Source organism: Pyrgilauda ruficollis, unplaced genomic scaffold, assembly GCF_017590135.1.
Source record: "Pyrgilauda ruficollis isolate IOZ18807 unplaced genomic scaffold, ASM1759013v1 scaffold201, whole genome shotgun sequence".
NCBI lineage: Eukaryota > Metazoa > Chordata > Aves > Passeriformes > Passeridae > Pyrgilauda > Pyrgilauda ruficollis.
In genome coordinates, this window is record NW_024519319.1 from 264,095 (window position 1) to 284,972 (window position 20,878).

At 41.2% G+C, this 20,878-nt stretch overlaps 1 protein-coding gene across 4 annotated transcripts in view; it reads left to right on the forward strand.

Annotated features, from left to right (window-relative positions):
* Positions 1-20,878, forward strand: part of DENND5B (DENN domain containing 5B) — a 105,458-nt gene that overhangs the window by 35,089 nt on the left and 49,491 nt on the right. For 2 of the 4 annotated variants that reach the window (XM_041467183.1, XM_041467185.1), the window contains exons 2-4: positions 10,079-10,144; positions 14,393-14,502; positions 19,581-20,247. In XM_041467183.1, coding sequence (XP_041323117.1) covers positions 10,079-10,144; positions 14,393-14,502; positions 19,581-20,247 — 843 coding nt within the window. The remainder of the gene's footprint in view (positions 1-10,078; positions 10,145-14,392; positions 14,503-19,580; positions 20,248-20,878) is intronic. The other 2 variants (XM_041467184.1, XM_041467186.1) reach the window with 1 other exon arrangement.

Genomic DNA, 20,878 nt, shown 5'->3' on the forward strand with positions numbered 1-20,878 from the left:
TTTTTTTTTTTGTTTTTTTTTTTTTGTTTTTTTTTTTTTTTTTTTTTTTTTTTTTTTTTTTTTTTTTTTTTTTTTTTTTTGTAATTCAGAGCATTTGACAAGTTTGGGCTCCCTCCCTGTGGGAGCACAGATGGCAGCTAAAGGGATGCTGGAATGATTTCATACCTACCTTGGTGATGACAAACCGGGTTTCAGGAGAGAGTGGCAAGGCTTTGCAAATCTGTTTGAACATATCCTGTGTCTCTGACAAATGTGGAAGGGGTTTGATTCTCCCTGTGATGGCCAGTGCTGAGGTCAGAGGTCCTACTTGCTTACCTACGCTCTCCTGATTGATCACGTCCAGTGCTCCCCTCCTGTCCAGATTTCTGTGTTGGGCTCTGTGCCTCTTCTGCCTCAGGGCAGCCTGTGAGAAGTGCAGAGCTGTTCTTGTCAGGGAATTAATTCTTCATCTTCAAGTAGAAGGGCCCTTCAGGAAAATTCATAGAATGACAGAATAGTTTGGAAGGGACCTTAAAGATCATCTAATTCCAACCCTCTTGCCATGGGCAGGGACGCCTTTCACTAGAACAGGTTGCTCAGAGCTCCTTCCAACCTGACCTTGAACACTTTGAGGGATGGGGGGGACGACATCCACAGCTTCTCTGGGCAGCCTGTGCCAGTGCCTCCCCACCCTCACAGTAAATTTGAGCTGGTGCAGCTCCTTTCTCCATCTTGAAGACCACCTGTGTTTCAAGTTTGTGTATGCCTAGCTTACATAGCCCAGGGATATGAAAAAAGGGACAGCTTGGACTTGAGATGTCTGGAGGTGCAGCAATTTCCAAGTACATGATCTGACATTGGAGTTTTCTGTTGAGGATCTTCACTAAGCTTTGTGTTACTTTTTGTTTGGAATACACAGTACTGTAGTTTCCTTACTGAACTATGATCTTTATTAAAAGAGCATCATTTCGAAAATATTAAATAAAAGAAAGGTTAGGGAAAGGGAAAAACTGACCTTGGGTCAGAACAGAAGTCAGTGCTTTTGTTTCTACAGGTTAACACGTGGTTGCAATTAAATGCCTTTTCAAAGCAGAAAATAAAGACTTTGGAAACATCAGTTATTTTAGACAATATTGATTTCATGGCTTCTTTGACATGCCCTGACAGTTCAAGGAGATGCAGCAGTGTTGATGTTTGTCTAAGAAAGTGCAAACCTCTGTCAGAGTCCATGTGGATGACTATTGCAGGGTCACGTGAGTGTGTGTATTTCCATTTGGGTAAGGCAATTGCACTTTGATCTAACCTGGAGAGGAGCTATACCTGTGTGGGGCTCAGGTTTTGCTGCCATTAACTCACCTGCTCAAGATCTCCTCCTGTGGGCTGCATCAAAATCCATCAGCTCTTTAGGCAGGGAGAAAGCAGTGCAGAGGGGGGAAGGTGATATGGATTAGTGCCTTTAGTGCAGGATTGTTACATCTTCCCCCTTCACTGTAAAATCAAACTGTTCCTGACCTGAATGAAACAGGGCTCACTGCTTAACCTGCAACCTAAAGCAGCTTTGTTGGAAAGCACCTGTGTAAGAAAGGAAGCAGGAAGGGGAAGGAAGGTCTCTGGATAAATACACCAAATAGTCAAGATCTCCAGTATGGGTGGCAGAAGGATGTTTCTTTAGGGAGGCAATAATTTGGGAAGGGGTTAACCAGAAACACCACCAGAACACTGAGTTCCTCAGGCTGTTTATAAGTGAATACTCTGATGCTACAAAATACAGATTCAGGTTGAAGTTTCATATTTCTGCATTAAAATAAGTCGTATTCAGGCTGTCATATCAGTACAAACAGAGAATAAACCTTGCTGAATTCAAAGCCTGGGGTAAAGTCCTACTTTAGCAAGCAGCCTATTTCAGTGCCAAAAGAAGCATGTTTTGGAAACTTTGTTGTTTTGCCTCATAAATAAGTTTAGTTAGAAGTTTCAGTGTTTCAAAATTCTTTCACGACCCTTGAATTTGCAGCTGTAGGATGTATGTGAGTGCTCAGGTTCCTTTAATCTCATACATACATAGTGGTTTTAATTTCAAAGCGGAATTCTGTTCCCCACATGCACCGCCTGTTCTTGTGACAATTTGGAGGTCAACCCCATTGGACTGATTGCCTGTATGCATGTGAAACCCTTGAAATATTCATTATAGTCTGTGGTAATCTAGTATTAGTGAATCATCTTACAGTCCTTAACAAGAAAGTTGGGTTTTTTTCATTCTGATAGTAAAACTACAGAGTTTATTTTAGCAAATATCCAGGAATACTTGTGCTCAGGTATCCCCTACTTAGCTTATTGCTAACAACTGTGTAACTGCTGAAATCTGTATCATTTGTTGTCACAAATATTTTTTAGTTTGGATCTTTCTTCTTGTGTGTACTTCCCATTTAAATATGAGAAAAAAAAGCTTCCTTAATGTAAATCTTTAATGTGATGCACACAGACCTGTTAACCTTTGCATTGAGGAGGCATCCATCAGGGATGGTCCTGGTGTGTATTCTGCAGGTTGCAGAATAAATCACCACAAATCTGTCAAACCCTGAAGAGGTATGCAAATTCCTGCGTCTCTTTAATCTGACATGTGTGTATGCTGCCTGATTTGAGATGGGAATTTTAATCCCACGGGAGCTCCTGACGCTACTGCATTGCTGTGCGGAATTAGGAGCCAGCTGGTGTCCAGGTTTGGGGACTGTCTCTATTGTTGCTCAGGCCATTTTGTGGAAGACCCCAGGTGCAGGGGCAGCTTTTATCCTGGAGCAGTGTCCCTGCCAGTCCCCTCGCTTTGGGGGGGAGGGAGCGTGCACATGCATGTGGTTGTGTGTACACTGCATGCATGCTCTTTCTTACACAGAGTGATGATCTTGACTTGATGGGCTTATGTTTTATAGGGAATGTTGAGTGGGGACTGTTGAAAACCATCCTTAAGCACCCAAAATTACTCTCTTCTGCATTGATTTGAAGAAACAACTTTTCCAAAGCAAAATGACAATACTCTTTGTTTTTTTGCAACAGTATGTTCAGATTTAGCCGTCCTACATTGTCACGCCAAGACACCACTACTTTCAGTTGTGTTGCTACACCCATACATTGTGTTAATTCTCTCTCCTTTTGTATGTGCTTCCTTACATTTATTAGACCTTCCAGACTTTGTACAGTCACAGAAAGCATAGGTACTAAAGTGTGTTCAGCTATGGTCTGTGGCTAATCCAGCCTTGATCTGCTCAGTGTGAAATGCTCCATTTCTAATGTGTAATGTTCTAACAGCTACTGAGGCTCCAAAACAGCATGGCATGGTTTGCCTCATTAGGTGAAGCATTTTATTTAACTCCATAAAATTCCACTTTATGCCAAAGGAAGGTGTAAAATACTGTATGTCATGCAGAAATAACCGGAGATTTGTGCAGTGGCCAGGAGGGTTCTGGTGTCTGTTTGAGGTGGCTCTAAAAGCCTTGGTTTTCAAGCAGATCTGTAGTTGGTGACAGCTCATGCTTATGTAAAAATTACAGCAGCGATTATGTGCCTTCTACCTATGTATTTTTAGCATGCCAATCAACCTGGGATCCAGGCACCAAAAGATTAGTGGATTAGTGGTGAAGAGGAAACGTTTGCTTAAATGCCAAGTAATTTTAGGTTTGTTTGGATCTCTCCTCTCTGCTGCTTTCATGTCTGCTAAGAGGGCACTGAATAATAGGTAAGACATGCACTTTGGTTGAAAGTAAGCTTCAATTTCTTACTCTCCTTTCTGTGTATCTCTCCTCTTTATGTCCTCCTGGCTCTCTTCAACCCAGCTTCAGGCCAGGAATTGCTCCCTATTCCCTTTTGTGGCTCTCGTCAGTCTTTAGCTTTAGGGTCTAAAAACATTCCTGAAACATATGCCATTCTTAAATGGATGTCTGCTGATAGAGGGGTTTTCACTGGAGTGGCTGTAGAAGTGTGAGGGGAGAAAGGATGGGACACTGGTTTTCATTGCTGGGCTGTGGCAGTGGGGTACTTGTAAGATAGAGAGCCTTTTGCACTTTTCTGTGTTCTTTAAGAGATGATGACAGTGGAAGGTGTATCCTTTGGTTTAAAGCTGGGTTTTGGGAGAGCAAGCAACCCCAAAATACACCTGAGAGAAAAATCTAGTAGAAGCCTTGAAACAGTGTTTTTGAGGCACAAGGGTCAGGGCTGCACTTGCACAATTGCCTTCATTTCCACATGTCTGTGGGGACAAGTGGGACTAGGGAAGAAAGGATTTGAGGCACATGGGCATTTGTGAGCTGTACCCAGAGACAATTACTCTTCTGGCCTTTTCAAATGAGATCCTTCTTTCCACAGATGCTTTGGCACCTAATACTCCCCGAGGCATTAAGGGAAGCCAAAGGATTTTGGTTCTGGCAGCTTTTGTAGGGAACTGAGCTAAATCTAGAGTCATGGTAGAAATGATGCCGTGCTCTGAGTTTTCCACCTGGAATCTAGTTTGGATCCAGAAATTAATGTTTGTCCAAGCCTTTGGATTTGAATCCTGAAACTTTACAGTGACCTGGTGATTGGGTCCTGGTGTCAGCTTTCTGTATTTTCAGTAAACTTGGAAACTGGCCACAAAATGGCAGGAGTGATAAAGCTTAAATCTGGGGGTTTGTGCTTTGTCTGAAATAGAGCTCTGTGGCAATGAATAAAACCTAAAGCTGTATCTGACTAATCTGACTAGTAATGATTTACTTAAGGTTTACACAAGTGTAAAGAATATTCTTCATGTGGCTTACATGCACAGTTACTGTGCACTGATGCACTTAATGATCCCTTCTGTAACTCACTGGCATTCTTCAGATTGTAAATTAAGCTGGTGTTGTCTAACACCTGTAGAGATGTTTGGGGAGTAGTTACAACTGATCTTTCTTTCAAGATGATATTTTTTTCCTTTTAACAAGTGTTCTAACACTTCTTGTTGACAAAATTCCATTCCCCCCACCCCCAGCTAATAACAACTGCATCATCCAGCATGGTGTGTAAATGCCTTGGTCCTTTAGTGACAGCTTTGCCCATTTTTAAAGCATTTGCAGCAATTTGCAGATCTCCAGTTACTGTGGTATAGCTGGGTTGAAGCAGCTGAGAGTAGTCTGCAAACTGAAATGGTTTTCAGGTAGCTCTTTAGTGGAAGTATCAGTGTGACAGTCATATTTTCTGGAAAAAATTCCTTTGCCCGGGATTTCCCTCCTGGGAAGCTGAGAAGCCTCAGAGAAAAAGGAAAACAATATTATCTCATTTGCTTCTCCTGTGTTTTGCTGCTTTGAAATGTGGTTGGGAACTGTTTATCCGACTGGTGATTGTTTAATTGGTTTCATGTGTTCCATGTGAATTGTTTTGACTTATTGGCCAATTACGGTCAAGCTGTGTCAGGGCTCTGGAAAGAGTCACAAGTCTTCTTTATTATCTTTTAGCCTTCTGTAAGTATCCTTTCAGTATTCTTTAGTGTAGTTTAGTGTAGTATTCTTTAATATAGTATCATAAAATGATAAATTAGCCTTCTGAAAACATTCCTTCCTTTGTTGGGTAACCCCACAAATACAATATATCATCATTTAAAGATGAATATGGCTGTGTGGGCCACATATCCTTGTCTCTCTGCAGCTCCATTCCTGCTTGCTACCCTTCTCCATCCAGAAGCTCTGGTAATTTCAAGCCTTGCCTGAGGGTTCTTGCGACTTTTCAGTGTGCAGAAGATTTTTTGTCTTCTGAAAGGATTCATTTGTTGAAAACTGTTGGAAGACTGGTTCTTGGAGACTGTCGTAAGGCCAACTCTTTATTGGGAGCAACTTACACAGCAGTTGCTCAAAGCTCCCTAAATAAAGCTTGTGCTACACAAGGGAGTGCTTCTACTTTATGCCATTGAAAGAGCTTTGTTGGCTTCAAGTAGCAAAGTTCTTTCTTTGCCTGACCCTTTTCTCACCAAGACCACGTATTAACTAAGTTTTCACGAAGCTGGCAGCTGCAGCCTTTGACAGGTGACTGTTGCCTTCTTGTACCCCTGTGCTTGTAAAGGGTGTGCAAAAGAAGTAACTCACTACAGTGGGGAGCCACTCCTGGGCCCAACCTTTCTAAATCTTCCTTTTGCCCCACTAAGGAAACCAGCTGTGCAAACCTCACTGTTGTGGGCCAGCTCTTCAAAGAACTGCAAAGAGGCTGTCCCTTCTCAGGACAGGCGTTTCAAGTATCCATCTTGTGTGCCAGTGTTGGGTTGTGGACTGTGCTGTTGGAAGAAGAATCTTCCTCAGAAACGGGGGATAGCTTCCTTCTGGTGCCAACAGCACATGGGCAGTGCTGAGTAAAAACCAACCCCGAGTCCCTTGCATCTTGGTGTGGCTCAGCACATCAAGGGATAGCTCTTGGCAACATCAGCAAGGAAGGGCTTCCTTTAATCCGGGGAAATCCCAGCATAAGGTTGCTGAGTCCAGGGAACTGAGGCCTCAAGCTTGTGTAGTAAAAAGAAGACTTAACCCCTGGGTTTAGCTGCGTATTTTAGCTGCAGTGTGGACATCTTCATGCTCTGTTGATGTCCAAGTTATTTAGTGCTGAAAATGGTCCAGGTAAAATTAAACTTCTTTCTTTTCTTGTAGTGATTTGCAAGCTGACCTTAATTTGGGTGATGTTCTATAAATGCAGCTTTGGTGAAATTGCTTCTGACTTCAAGTAACAAAACGCCTGAAACTTGCCATCCTGATGAGTGGAGACTAATATGGGTGCATGATGTGTGTGCATTGCAGGGTGGTTTAAAAAACCCCTAACTTAACAGCCTAGTTTAAAAGGTAACTGAATGGACTGTAATTATAAAAATAAAGCTGTTGTCCCTGTCTTAAAAAAGCCCCAAAGCAAAATTTACTGAAAAACTTCTCTTTCTTTCCTGCATTGTTGCACACGAACCTAAACAGTAGTAGTATAGGGATATTCAGGATGACAGGTTCTACTTGTTTGTGGGGTTTGGTGGGTTTTTTCCTTACCTTTCCTCCAGAAATGCCAACTGTAACAAAGCAGATATTGAGACAAGACTGGTTCTACCTCTGTAGTGTACCTCTACAGTGGAGTAGAGAACAAAACCTATTTTAAGATTCGAGTCAGAAATTGTATTCTCTCAGAATTGGTGAGACTGTTTTCAAAACCAGTCTGAGAGTGCAACATCATATTCTAAAACGTAAATTAGATGCATTTGAACTTGAACCTGTCCCTGTTAGTACGTAGAAAGCCACAAGCATGAAAGATGTGCTGTGCAAAAGGCCTGACTGGGCACCTGGTCCTGTGTCCTGTCTGTGAAGGGAGATGAACACATGGAACAAGGAGTGGGAAACTGGCCAGTGAGTAGGAAGCTGTTCAAACTTCACAGGAATGTGATGGCATCTAAAATACCTTCATTTTCTTCGTGATTCAGCCCAAGACTGCAATATTCAGGTGCCTGTTGCTCCAAAGCCAGGGATCCCCTTGCTGGACAGGCTTTAGCATCCTGCTGTGTTTAAGGACCTGAGCCAGTGTCTTATTCCTGCTTGAGCATTTGTCACTCTGCCATCATTAATGTTCTTTTGGGAACTGAGAGCTGCATTTCAAGCTCTTCAATTTAATATAGTTACATACCTTTCTCATATCCCATGTAAGTAAACAAAGACTTAGCAAGCACTTTAAGAATTATGATGTATGAAACTTCAATTTAAATGAACTTTTTATTGTTGCTTGGATTGTTTTGTCTATTAGTAAAAATGCTCATTCATTCTATATCAAGTGTTCAAAAGATACAGCAGGTTTGAATATAAACATGTAACAGAAAAGATGCCACTTGTATGTGAACAGGATAGGCCAAGGATCTCTGGGGCATGTTTTCCCTAGACTGGGAGCCCATACTTGTAAAGGCAGTATGAAAAGTATGAGTGAATTCCACACCTTGATTTCTAGAGAAAATGAAGGCCCAAAGTATAGATAATTCCCTGCACTTATAAGTAGAGGTCTGGTTTTATACCTGCTCCACTGTTGCCTGCTAATGCCTTCAGCCTTTGGAGACAGACTCCAAGGTAATTGTGTAGAGCACCATGCCCAGGGCACCTGTTTATTAAACTCCACCTGCTCCACTGCAAGAAATCACCCAAACTGACCTAATTTGATTATTTTTTTTTGGATTTGACAAGATTATAATGCAATTTTGGTGTAAAAGGGATAGTGTAATTCATATTTTACTCGCTAATGTAGTGACATGTCTGTGATCTCTTGGCAGCTGGGACTTGGGGCTATTTTAACACTGACAGTGTTGATGCTGTATAGTGTTATTCAGTAGGCAGATAGTTGAGTATTTTAATCAAGGACAGATGGAAGAGATTATGGCAAACTAAATTTCTCATTTCAAGAGCCTTTTCATTATTTAGGTGTACAATGACTTGTTTATGTGAACAAACCTCCTTTTTAATTGAGTTTTTAAAATACTGTACCTTTTCCAAGTGTAATTAATTTGTGGCACTATTAGTGTTTCATTACATTGTGTTTGTGTAAAGAATTAGGTGGTACAACCCAGGAGAGTGTCCATAGCTCTGTGTTTTTATCATTGTTGGCAATTTGACTCCTTGTGCAGGGGTTTTTACATCACTTCTGTGACTGTTTAGCCATGTAATTGATGATAATAAATAGTCAAAGTCCTGAAATGGACATCAAACCAGAGCCTGTTCTAGAGCATCTGCTTATGCATTGTTTCACAGGTTGCTCCTTTTCACTCTCTCTGTTGCAGAAGTGCTGGCTTCATCTGTGGAAGCTCAGTGCCAAACTTCCTTAGAATTAAAATCTTTAGGGGAGAGCTGAAAGGACAGCCTGGCAGAGAGACTTGTAAAGGTAGTGTAGGTATGGGCCATTTAGCAAGAGGTATATCTCTAGTTTTGACAATTGTTTTGTTTGGTTTAATTTAATACTTATGCAACTTCTTAGTTCAAACCACTCAAAATTATAATGAAATTACTTAAGACATATGGGATGGAGAAGCATCCTGCAGATTTGAATGTGGGCTATCTTCAGGTGTCTCCTAAAGAAAACAGAAAATTATCCTAAAATACATACTCACATCTGAAAATCTCTGTGGAAAGAACTCCTGTGCCCTCTGCTTAGGGTTGCCTTCCCAAAAAATCTGGCCTTGGCAGAACTATCAGTGTCCTCTGCACTGGTGTCTGGATTGACACTCAAGTAGGAGGTTGTAGCAAGCACTACTCTAAATTTACACCTAGAGAGTGAATCACCAGACAGGTCACTGCTATTGCAGCTTTAACATAGGTGCTAGCTCTGTAAAAAGATTGAACTTGAGGAGGATTGTGCGATGTCTTTGTGTAGTGGTTTTTTTTTTTGACACAGAAATGCCAAGGCATCTGTGGAAACATTTTTGTTTGTCTGCAGGAGATGAGCAAACCAATTAGAAGAAGCCTCAGTTAGACATGCTAGCAGGAAGCTCTTCCTTTAGAAGTGGTAGCTGGTGCTGGAACACATTAAAATTGTTCATCCAAGTTCTAAACATAGCTTATTTATTCAAATTTTTGTCCAAAACCACCCAGTTATGAGACAGAAATGATGAATAGAGCTATTAGGTAACTTCGGTAAGTCCTGAAAATGGTGTGCAGTACAGGATTGAAGGTGTAACAACACAGCTAACAGTATTATACTGTATAAAACTTCTTGGGTTTAGTTCAACACTAGCTGAAGGACTGATGTGTTTTTTTCCCTGAGTTTCTCAGGCTCTTGAAGGGCTCAATATGTGAACAAAGATGTCTTTCATAATAGGGAATCTGTAAAGCAGTGTGTTGTTTGAAGTACTGAGAATTTAATCTTGTTACTAATTTTGACAAGTATTTCTGCCATGTCTGTCGTTGCATTCAACACCTCTACAGTAATCCAGTCCTGGAAGATTTTATTTATCGTGTGGATTTACCCTTTGCCAGTAGTGGGGGGAAGTGAGATTGTGAGGGGGAATATTTAATGTCTGCTTCATGTTTTTTCCCTTCCCCAGTACATTGTATATCTTTTCATTTTGTTCATACTTGCTTTTTTTATTTCTGTTTGTTATGTTGTGTAGTCTTGTACCAATATCTACAAGCAGATCTCCATGGCAAGAGCTCAGACACTGCAGACAAAACCTCAGGTAAAGAGGGGTTAAGGATAAAACATGATCAGGACCTCTCTATTTCTTTATTTTCAGTCTTCTAACTCCCCTTGAATCAAATTGAAAATCACAGATCCAAATCAAAATCAAACCTCTTGGACTTCTTAATTCTTTCACCTAATTTAAATAAATATTTGGAAAATTTTGTTCTATTTCTTGAAGCTCTCTTGGCAGATGTAGTTCTCCAGCAAAATCCCACTAGTGATATCAGTATATTGTCAACGTGAAGAGGAGACTGTGTTAGATCTCTGTGCATAATAGACTGAAAAATATCTTGCATGAGGCCATTTTACAGGATACCCAGAAATCTAACAAGGCTTAGTTATATGGATTTGTGAATAAGGGGGACTGGAAGGTTCAGCTCCATCAAATTCTGCTACAGAGACACAAAGTTTCCTAGCATCTCAGGGAAGCTTATTTTGAAGTCCAGACAATACTGGTGAGGTTCACATAGACACATACACCCCACGCCCCCACCCCCCCCCCCCCCCCCCCCCCCCCAAAAAAAAATTCCAGATAATTTAGATGTATTGATAGGGTACACATGCCCCTCTGGTTTCCTGCTTAAATATGATCCATTCATTCATTTACATATTGTCATACAAAAAGCAGGTTAGACACTGCCCTCCTCCTTAGCACTCCCAAATCCACTACTGTCTTACAGACAACTCAGATTTTAAAACTTTGTAATGAAAACTGGTTTTTCTGCCTTGTCCCAGTCCTCCCTTTCTTATCATCTCCATCCTCTGCTGTGAGATTATGAGACTGTGAGGTCAGAAATAGGAACTTTGAGTTACAATGTCCTTGAACTCTGATCAGCCCCTCACTGCCCCCTTGGCATCCTGGGGAGGCATGGAAGAAAAGCAGCAGAGCAGTTCTGCTCTACTTAAACTAACCAGCTCCTGAGCCTGACAATTAACAGCTTGCTTGCTCCCCAGCCAAGCACTGTTATTCCTGTGCTCGCATTGTTTTCTCACTCACACATTGTGTATTATTTGCTTCTCACGCAGGGTCATCCTGTTATTTAATAAGCTTAACAAAATTCCATCTGCAGGGAGAGGCCATAGCTGGGTGTGCTGAGCACTTTTAATTAGAGGTGGCTGTCACAGAGGTGGTCACCACGAGCGCTGTGCATAGCTGTGCTCCCAGTACGTTCCTCTAAAGGAATAAAAGATATTTTTGTTTCTGTAGTCACAGGCATTCCTGTCTGTGTTCCAGAGCTTGGAAGGAGTGACAGATAGCTGGCATTCCCTGGACCAGAGGGTGGAAGATGCCTCTGCCTATTTGGTACAAAGCTTTGTGTGCCTCTGTCCCTGTGACAATAATTGAAACAGATCTGTTTAAACTTGAAGATCACTAAATTTTGATGTAGGATTACTCTTATGAAAGTCATCATGATTAACAACTTCATGACTGTAGCTGCATTTCCCTAGTAATTGTATCTTTTGTTGTACCCAAACATGGATCAGGCTTGTTTTCTAATTTTGAGCAATCTTTTTGTTTTGAAATGAAATTAGCACAGTTTTTTCTTGATCTAGCATCCATCGCTTCACTATTTGCTTTTAATTTGAAACTAAATGTCCCTTTAAGAGCCAGCTCCTTAAAGGAAGGCACAAGTTGTTTAAGAGTACCATTAACAAGATGTAGTATCCAAACGAAATGGAAGCTGAATCTGACACGTTTTACACATTTTTTAAAAGTCCTTAAATTTTTTAAAAAGATCCTGAAAGCAAAAGGATTGAATTCAAACCCGATTTTTTAAAAATTTGCCTCTGAGAGTTATGCTGTTTGCATGGGCAGCATGCATCAAATACAATGTTCCTGTCCACAGTAGTGTTATCTGGCCATTAGTATTTTAGCAAATGGATTCAATTTGCATTTACTACTTGGTTCACTTTAAATGTGCCTTGCTAATCCTGTTTGGAAAGTTAGCAAAGAGGCACTTAAAAGCATGTGGGAGGTTTAATGAAAATTCACTGTTAGTCTAGAATAACAGCTAAGTAAATTCTCTGTGCCACGTGTGACTCAGCAGCTCAGAACTACCAAGGCTGAGAGCTGATAGTATCAGGTACCTTTCAGTCCAGATCCCTTCCCTCATGTTTGCCAAGGAGATTCTGCTCCCTGTGGTTCTCTTCCAGCTGCTTGTCAGTGTGGAGCTGGCTGTTGTGGTCCATGCTTTTCATCTGGTTTTGGTGAGAGTTGGGATGTTTCCTGCTAGTTTGGGCAAATGATGGCATTTCACCCTCACACACAGGCTGCTCCTGTCACATCCTTGTATTTTTTTTTTCCTAATTTATGTATCTCCTCTAAAAGCTTGCCCTGCTTGTCTTTCTGTGAGGCAGCTTTGTATGGAGGGTGCAATGTCATCTCCTTTCAAGCTGATGGCAGGTTGATTTACTCCAGTGTGGTGTCTTGGCTCTTTGCTTTTCCCTCATGATCACTGATTGAGAGAACAGCATTTTCCCTATGTGTGTTTTACCTAAAGTTTATAGTTTTCGTAAACTACTGGAGTGGTAAAATGCAAATACTGCAGAGACTCTATGAAGGTAAGTTGTTTGTGCCATTTATTTTCCTGGATAAAATGAATCCATGTTGTCAGCCTACAGGGACATTGTAACTGCTGGTTTTGGGCAGATGGATTTCTTAAAGCAATGCTTATACTTGATAACCAAAACTTTTTCTTTTTTTTTTTTTTTTTTTGTCATGAGAAAGGAAACCTTTAAAGAAATTTAAACTTCAGCAGTCACTTGCTGCTAGCAGTAGAGAACTTCGTTAAGTCATCCAGATGTTCTCTTCTAACTTTTAGTAGAAGCAACTAAATAAATTTAGCATCAAATACCTGCCTTTCTGCCAAGTCACAGTTGCAAGGTAAACTCTGCCAGATGTGAGAATGATTGAAGAGCTAATTGGGAAATAACCTTGTGCATATTTGTTTGATTATGTGAGCATGTTAATTGCTGTTTGATTCTGAGAGGTAAAAATGTTTCTGAGTATGTCTAAGTACATACTTGGAGAGAATTTTTGCTGGCTTTGCTTGGTAGGATCTTTATTTTGTGAAATTTTGGAAATTGGTGGAGGACACTGTATCTTTAATGGCTCTGCAAAGAACTTTTAGACCAAAATAAGAGGTTATTCTACTGCCATGTTCTGAAATAGAGAAATGGTCTCTGTTTTTGGTGTACATGGTCTGAGTTTGTAACTGAGCTTGTGGAGGATCTTCATAGGTTATCAAATCCTGCCATTAAACCTGCCACTGCCCTTTTGCTACTAAAACGTGTCCCCACGTGCCACATCCACGTGTTTCTTGAACACTTCCAAGGGTGATGATTCCACTGCTAATGGAATTAATGTGTCTAAATCCTGTGTTCAAAATAAGTGTTGTATAAAATCTTTAAAATCTTAGAGATTACTTGGGAAGGAAAAGATTTAAAACCTTTTCTCAGAATGCACTTGCATATTAGTGCTGTTAGAAGAGCTGATTTTGTGTGATAGTGTAATAGATGGTAATTTAATTAATAAATTTTAAGAACCCCTTGTTTTGATAACTGTTTTGCATGCTGTAGACAATCCAGTGCGGAGAACTCCATTAACACCGTCACTGTGAAATACAGTATTTGTATGCTGATAACTGGATGCATTTCTGCTTGAAGTCTAATTTCAGTCTTCCTCTTTGCACTTGCTGGATTCTTTGTGTGGAGAAAGTATGTCCTTGAAATTTGATGTAGAAAAAATAAATGTTTAATTTTCACATAGGACTTGTAATATAAAAAATATCATCTATAATGAATGCTTGAATAATTTATAATAGCCAAGAGGTGCTCATATTTTTTTATTGACCTTAAAAACAGCTTCTGACAAACTTGAGGGAAAGTGCTCTTTCACTGACTAAGTGTAAAGCTGTCTCTAGATACTCAAGCTGTTGGAGAAGGTCAAGAATCCAGTTGATTGCAAGATATTTTTCTGTAAAATTTCAGCAGTGATTTTTCTCTTGACAATGTATTTCCATTCTGTAAATACTAAAATGGAAGGTGCATGGCAACTGCGGTAAGATTTTGTGGGAAGGAGGGTAAGGTCAGATTGAATGGGAATCTTTTCTGTTTCTCTTTTAAAAGTAGTACCTCTGAGAGTCAAAATGTCCATCAGATTTGATAAAAAAAAGAAAACCCAAGTCAGCTCTCTCTGAAGCCTCACTGCTGTTTTGAGTCATTATTTCTTCATTTGTTGCAGGAGAGAATTTCGACCAGAGTCCCCTAAGAAGAACCTTCAAGTCCAAAGTTTTGGCCCATTATCCTCAGAACATCGAATGGAACCCCTTTGACCAGGATGCTGTCAACATGGTAGGTAGAGAAAAACTCTCTTCTCAAATGGTTATGTGTCAGCTCTTGAGATGTTCTTGGGTTGTTTACAGCTACCCTTGTGATGCTCTTGTGATCTTGAGGCTGTGGTGCTTCTGCTGGGACCAAGAGCACTCACTGGGCATGCTGCATGAAAAGGTGCAGAGGAGGAGGTGTTGTGAAAACACAGAATACTTTCAGGAACAACAAAAATCAAGTGTGTTCCCTCATTAGTTCTGAGTGTTCTGGGTGATAAAACAAGTACAAGCACCATCCCAGGGACTGGCTGAGAAGGGGTGTGGTCACCTAGGATACCAATCCCCAGGTAGGAAGGAGGCAAACCAAGGAATTTTTAAGATACTGATATCCTTGTGAGGTTTTGGAGTACAAAACACCTCGATTCTGCAGACAAGGGGAAGGGGAAGCTTTACGCAGAAGCTGGAACTTGGCTAATCCACAGCTTTTGCTGGGTCATCACTTTTAATGGCACCTCTGCACCAGTACATCTCCTGTACATCTCTTTCCTCTCAGTTATATTTGATATGAGCATCTGTGTGGCTGAGTCCCATAGACTGGGAAAGGAGGGGAAAAACAGTTCCTGGAGTGGGGGCAGTGACAACTGAAAGACTGATGACCCACAGGGAATTTTTCTGAAGAGCTGGTAATTAAAGAATGTTTCCAAAATCACCAAAGCACTTGTTAAGAACACAACCTGACAAAGACAGCAATTACTGGTATTTGAGCTTCCCAGTACAGAAAATGCCATATGTTTCTTAAAATAATCAATTGTTGTGACAGTAACATTGAACAATATTATAGCTTTTTTCAAAAATGTGAGTTGGGTCTAAGTCAATATTGGAAAATGAGGGAGGCCCTTCCCCCAGTCTAGGTTAGATGAGCTTTGCATTTGAGGAAGGCAGGACAGCACACCACCTGCTTCAAAACTGAGCTGACCTCATTGTGTGGTGCAAGTGAGAAGTCAGGAGAATCTCCTGGCCCTCACCCAGCAGATGGAGAGGTGGAGAATACATCAAACCCGCATGAAGTTGGCTTTTGCAAATGCAAAAAATGCATTTGGAACTTCCCTGCAGTCATCAAGGTGTAGAAATCTGGAGTTCATCTCAATTTCCACCGAATTTTATTTTTAGTGTTCTGACAGATATTTAACAGTAAAGCACAGAAGCTGGAAGTAGCAGTGGCACAGAGAGCTGGTACTGTGGCACTGCACTTGCGCAGAAGGGCAGAGATGAGGCCAGCCATTCCCTCTGCCTGCTGACTGCTGTGGGTTTCTGTCTTCTGCTTCCAAATGTGCACTTCTGGAGTTGGGGTGGTATTTGAGCTGGTCTCCACATCACTGTGCTGATACCGAAGGCATGAAGGACTCACAGCAATGCTTTGTCAGCAGTTAAGCTGGTAATAGCTCAAAGTTATTTATGCCTTCTAGTTCTGCCTTTGCATTGGGGGAGTTCCAATATGAAGTAATGAGGGGTGTGCAGCAGGAATAAAGCAGCTGGAATTGCTGTGTTATTTGTCTCTCACGTTACTGGAGAATGTCTAATATTCATGAAGTGTGATCACAGTATTGGACAAAAATGGAATGCTAAAACCAGCAAGAGACCTATTAAAATAATTGAACTGAGCTGCCTTGAATACATCTTTCATTTGCCATGTGTCTTTGAGAAAAAAAAGCATTTACTAACAGCAGCAGTATTTAATGATCTTTTAAATTATCTTTTGGAAAACTTCTTTATTGTTTTGATCTGAAACATCATTTAAAGTAATATCCACCTCCACGGAATCTCTTGAGGCAATTATTGGCCTTTCTGATCTTGCCTTGCTGTATTAGTTCTGCCTATGTGTTTGCTTTATGTGAGCTTCCAGAAGCAATTTTCCTCAGAGAAGAAAATGCATAAATCCTTGAAGGGTAACTTGTGAGAACTCTGGCTTTGCTGGATGCCTGAGGAATTTCAATTGCCTTCTAGAACCATCCTGTTGTTTTAAAAATAGCCCCCTGAAGTCCCAAGCAATCAAGCTCCAAAGGAGTCATGTTTTCTCTCTGTTTCAAAGTATATGTCAATGCACAGTGTTCCCTTTAATAGGGAATTGTGTCTTTCCCCCTGCTGCTTTTTGTGATTTTCCTTGCCTAATCTCACACACCATCTTCTGTGGCCATTCTGCAAGTAAGTGTTGTACCAAACTAAAGTTCTCAGTAAAGAGATACAGAAAGTTTTAGAATATGTGCTTCCTATTTTAGCCCTCTGATTCATCAAGGTATATAAATCTTTGCCTGTATTTCTGAAACTCAAGGAAGCATTATCTGTTTCATGTCTCATGTACTGAAATAAAAGAACTAAAGGTTCCCTGGTGGAATTTGAAGGAGCAGGCTTTAACACAAACAAAAGCATCTTTCTCTCCACCCCCTCACCCACAGTGGAGTTTGGATATGGAGCTTGCTGCCACAGCATGTTGTGAACATGAGAAGTATGTAGAGGCTTAAAAAGTGAAGTGAAGGATCTAGTGGAGAAGAGATGAACCAGTGCCAGTGGGCAGTGGTCCAGGGGGGACCTTTGGTTCAGAACTACCTGCAAAAGATGATGGCTGGGAGAAGGAGAGAGGGATTATGGGAGGGTGCGTCTCCTGCCTCTGTGCTTGGGGAAAGGGTATTGCCTACTCAGGACTTCTAGAGACAGGTTGTGGATTAGCTGATACCCCCTTATCTATCCTGGTGCAGCTTCCTTTTGTTTTTACAAACCATTTTGGTTATAAGCCTTACTGCAAACCTGGTGTAATTCCATGGTTTTCTGCTGATGGATACCTTTAAATACAAACAGTAAAGTGAAACCAAAATCCCATCTTTTGATCAATCATCTTGGGTAGTTTTCAGTGTTTATAGATGCAATGCAGGTGACTGACTGTGTTCTCTGTATTAGTGAGCCAGATTCATTCCAGCAGGCTAAAGTTTCACTCCCCCCAACCTTAGCACATCCCAGGCTTCTCTCCAGCACTCTCCTGTGGCATGTGTGACACAGATGAGATGGGGAGTGATTGATGTCCGAGGCCCTAAGATGAAAGTTTTCATGCATTAACCACAAATTCAAAGCTTTCTGTATTGCTGCAAAATGATTACAGGCTCTTCCTTTTGATCTTAGCTTCTTAAGTGACTCCTGGTCATTCCTCCTGCCTTGATTCTTCCCGTCTTTTTTTTTTTCCCTCTGCTTTTTCCTGTGTCCTCTTATAGGTCTAACAACAGCAGGAGTCTCTGAGCCAAGGTTTGCAGCCAGGGTCTTAAAAGGTCAATATTCTGCACGTGTCAAGTTGTGGCTGAAACTTAATAGATGGGCATCCCTTTGTGTGTGCTTACCCAGTATATAAAGGACAAGGGAATAATAATTAAGGCTTGGAGGAAATTTATTTAAACAGCTTTCTGAAACAGTCTCAGCTGATCTGAATTTCTCTAATGCCTATCTGTGCCTGATTGTAATAGTATATCTATTTTTCTTGTCCAGGTATTTTCCTGTGAAGAAAATTTAGTTTCTGATAGCATTGAGATTTAAGCCTATGATTTCAGCCTGGTTGGCTTTGATAAGGCTTACAGCCACCATTGAAAGCCCACATTCTAGAAATAAATTTTTATTAAGCAAGCCTGCCAAAAAAATGAGGTTAAGAGAGATATTTATTGTGGAGAATAAATTTAAATAAAGTGTGAAACAAGGATTTTTCCTACTTCTTTATTGGAGAGCCTTAACCATGGCACTGCTGTTAATGCCTCAATAAAAACTATAAAGCTCTTGAATAAAAATGTGGCTGCTCTTCAGAAATAGTTCAAGCTGCAATTTCATGGGTTGTGTCAGCAAAGCCCATCAATTGAATTAAATTCTTCTGCCAACTCCAGGCTACTTGTTTCTTTACATATCCCCTTTTTGAGCAATTCATAAGAGCAGTCCTAGATAACTTAGGGGTCTGATAGCCTGTTGTGGAGTCTCGACCACTTGCCTAATTCCCACCTTTACCAGGCTCTTGAATGGTCTCTGCCAGGTGCACTGCTGAAGTTCAGGGTGGGATGAAAATATATATTTATTTCTTCTGACCTCTTCCAGCATCAGAGGAATTTACTCCTGCTCAAGGTGAGACATTAGGGGATGCACTCAGTTGTGCCTAGGTTCATATACTATGCTAAAGTTAGCTTCTACTGTTGCCCTTTTTGAAAAGGAACACTTTGAAGGTTCTCCTTCTCTCCTTTCCTTTTATTTCTTCAGATGGTAGAAATAAAGCTATAGTCCTTTGTTTATAAATATACTTATTTAGCTAGATCATGAACAGTTTCCTGCTGATGTGCAATTCAAACAAGTTTTGCTGGATGTTTGTTATTTTGCATTAGATGTTTGATAGCATTCCCAAAGAATGTCTGGAAAAATGCCTTGATTTTTCACTAGGGCCTTGCTTCAGAGAAACACCCAGTGTAGCAGAATCACTGCAAGGGACTTTGCTGAGTGGTGAATCAAAAATGAGGCTTTCATAGATTTTGGGTGTTTCCCTCCCTGCCCCTCCTTTTATCCAGTCTAAGCTATTTGGTAGCACTTAGAGAAGAAAGTAAATGTAATAGCTGCCAGTCAGCTGGGGCTTGGTTTGTTTGTTGTTTTTTTTTCCCCGAGAAAATTAGGGAAGATCAAAGGATTCCAAGAAGTCTATGTAATTTAAATCCAGTGGTATAAGATGCTTCCTTCACTCTCTGATTTTAGAGTACTGTGGGCATATATATGCAAATGAGAGGAGAGCTGGATGTTTTTATATGGTGCTTAAATAAATGGCACAAAGACTATTCAGTAATGAAAACAGTTTCAGCAAGTAATGAAAATGAGTCGTAATGACTTAATAGATGGATTATTTTGAAGGGTGCTTTCCTTTCTTCAGTCATGTCTCCCTCATAAGTAGCATCAGTTGTTTTGTTCTTGGATACTTTTTTTTAAAGGTAAATGGTTTGTTGTGATGCAGAGGATAAAAAGAATGTGCCTGTACAGCAAAAATAGCAAAATAAAATGGTGTTTTAGGTAACTCTGTCTATTTCTTTTCTCCTCTCTTAGCTGTGCATGCCCAAGGGGCTGTCTTTCAGGACGCAGGCGGATAACAGAGACCCGCAGCTGCACTCGTTCATCATCACCAGGGAGGATGGCTCCCGCACGTACGGCTTTGTGCTCACCTTCTACGAGGAGGTCACGAGCAAGCAGATCTGCACAGCCATGCAGACGCTGTACCAGATGCACAACGCCGAGCAGTACAGCAGCGTCTGTGCCTCCTCCTCCTGCAGCATGGACTCCCTGGCCAGCAGCATCGACGAGGGCGATGCCACGTCCCTCGCCAAGCTCCAGCGCTACAACTCCTACGACATCAGCAGGGACACGCTCTATGTCTCCAAGTGCATCTGCCTCATCACCCCTCTGCCCTTCATGCAGGCCTGCAAGAAGTTCCTGATCCAGCTCTACAAGGCAGTGACCTCCCAGCAGCCACCACCTCTGCCCCTGGAGAGCTACATCCACAACATCCTCTACGAGGTGCCCATGCCGCCCCCGGGAAGGTCGCTCAAGTTTTATGGGGTTTACGAGCCCATCATTTGCCAGAGACCTGGCCCCAACGAGCTTCCGCTCTCTGACTACCCTCTGAGGGAGGTCTTCGAGCTGCTGGGCCTCGAGAACCTGGTCCAGGTCTTCACCTGTGTTCTTCTGGAGATGCAGATCCTTCTGTACTCACAAGGTGGGCACTCATCCAGCAATGTCTGTTTCCAGCAGGCACTTTCTGGGCAGCTGCAGCACAGGAGCTTGTAGAATTTCATGTTATATGGAGCTAAGGTTGATTTTTGAAATGTGAGAATGCATTGAAAAAACGAGAGAAATGAGTGTGTCCTAATGAAAGCGCTAAATAATTGTTTCCTCCAGGCAGTCTAGGTGCTGCTTGTTTAATTATGCATTGTATTTATCATTTGTGGCAGCTAGCAATAGAATACATTTGATTATTATCCTCACACTGCCCTTGATCATGCAAGACAGCATGAAATTAATCCTATCTTCTTCAGAAATACCAGCTGGAAGTAATACATCTTAGGGAAGACACTCTTGCTGCTACTTTGTTTTCAAATTTCAGCAGCATATAGAAGTCTAGTGTAATTTCCTGCCTCCCATACAATGGATATGTTCTTGTTAAAACACTGATTGTTTTAGTACTTGGAGACTAAATATTTAATGGGTTTTGAAACTGAGTGGAACTACTGGTCATTCCTTTTTAGTCCTTCTTGAGGTATTTGGGAATGTTGCTGACAAAAATGCTAAGATTGCAGTTGGCCATACATTGGCAGAAGTTGCTTGCACAGAGCCTGTCCGTGTTCCGT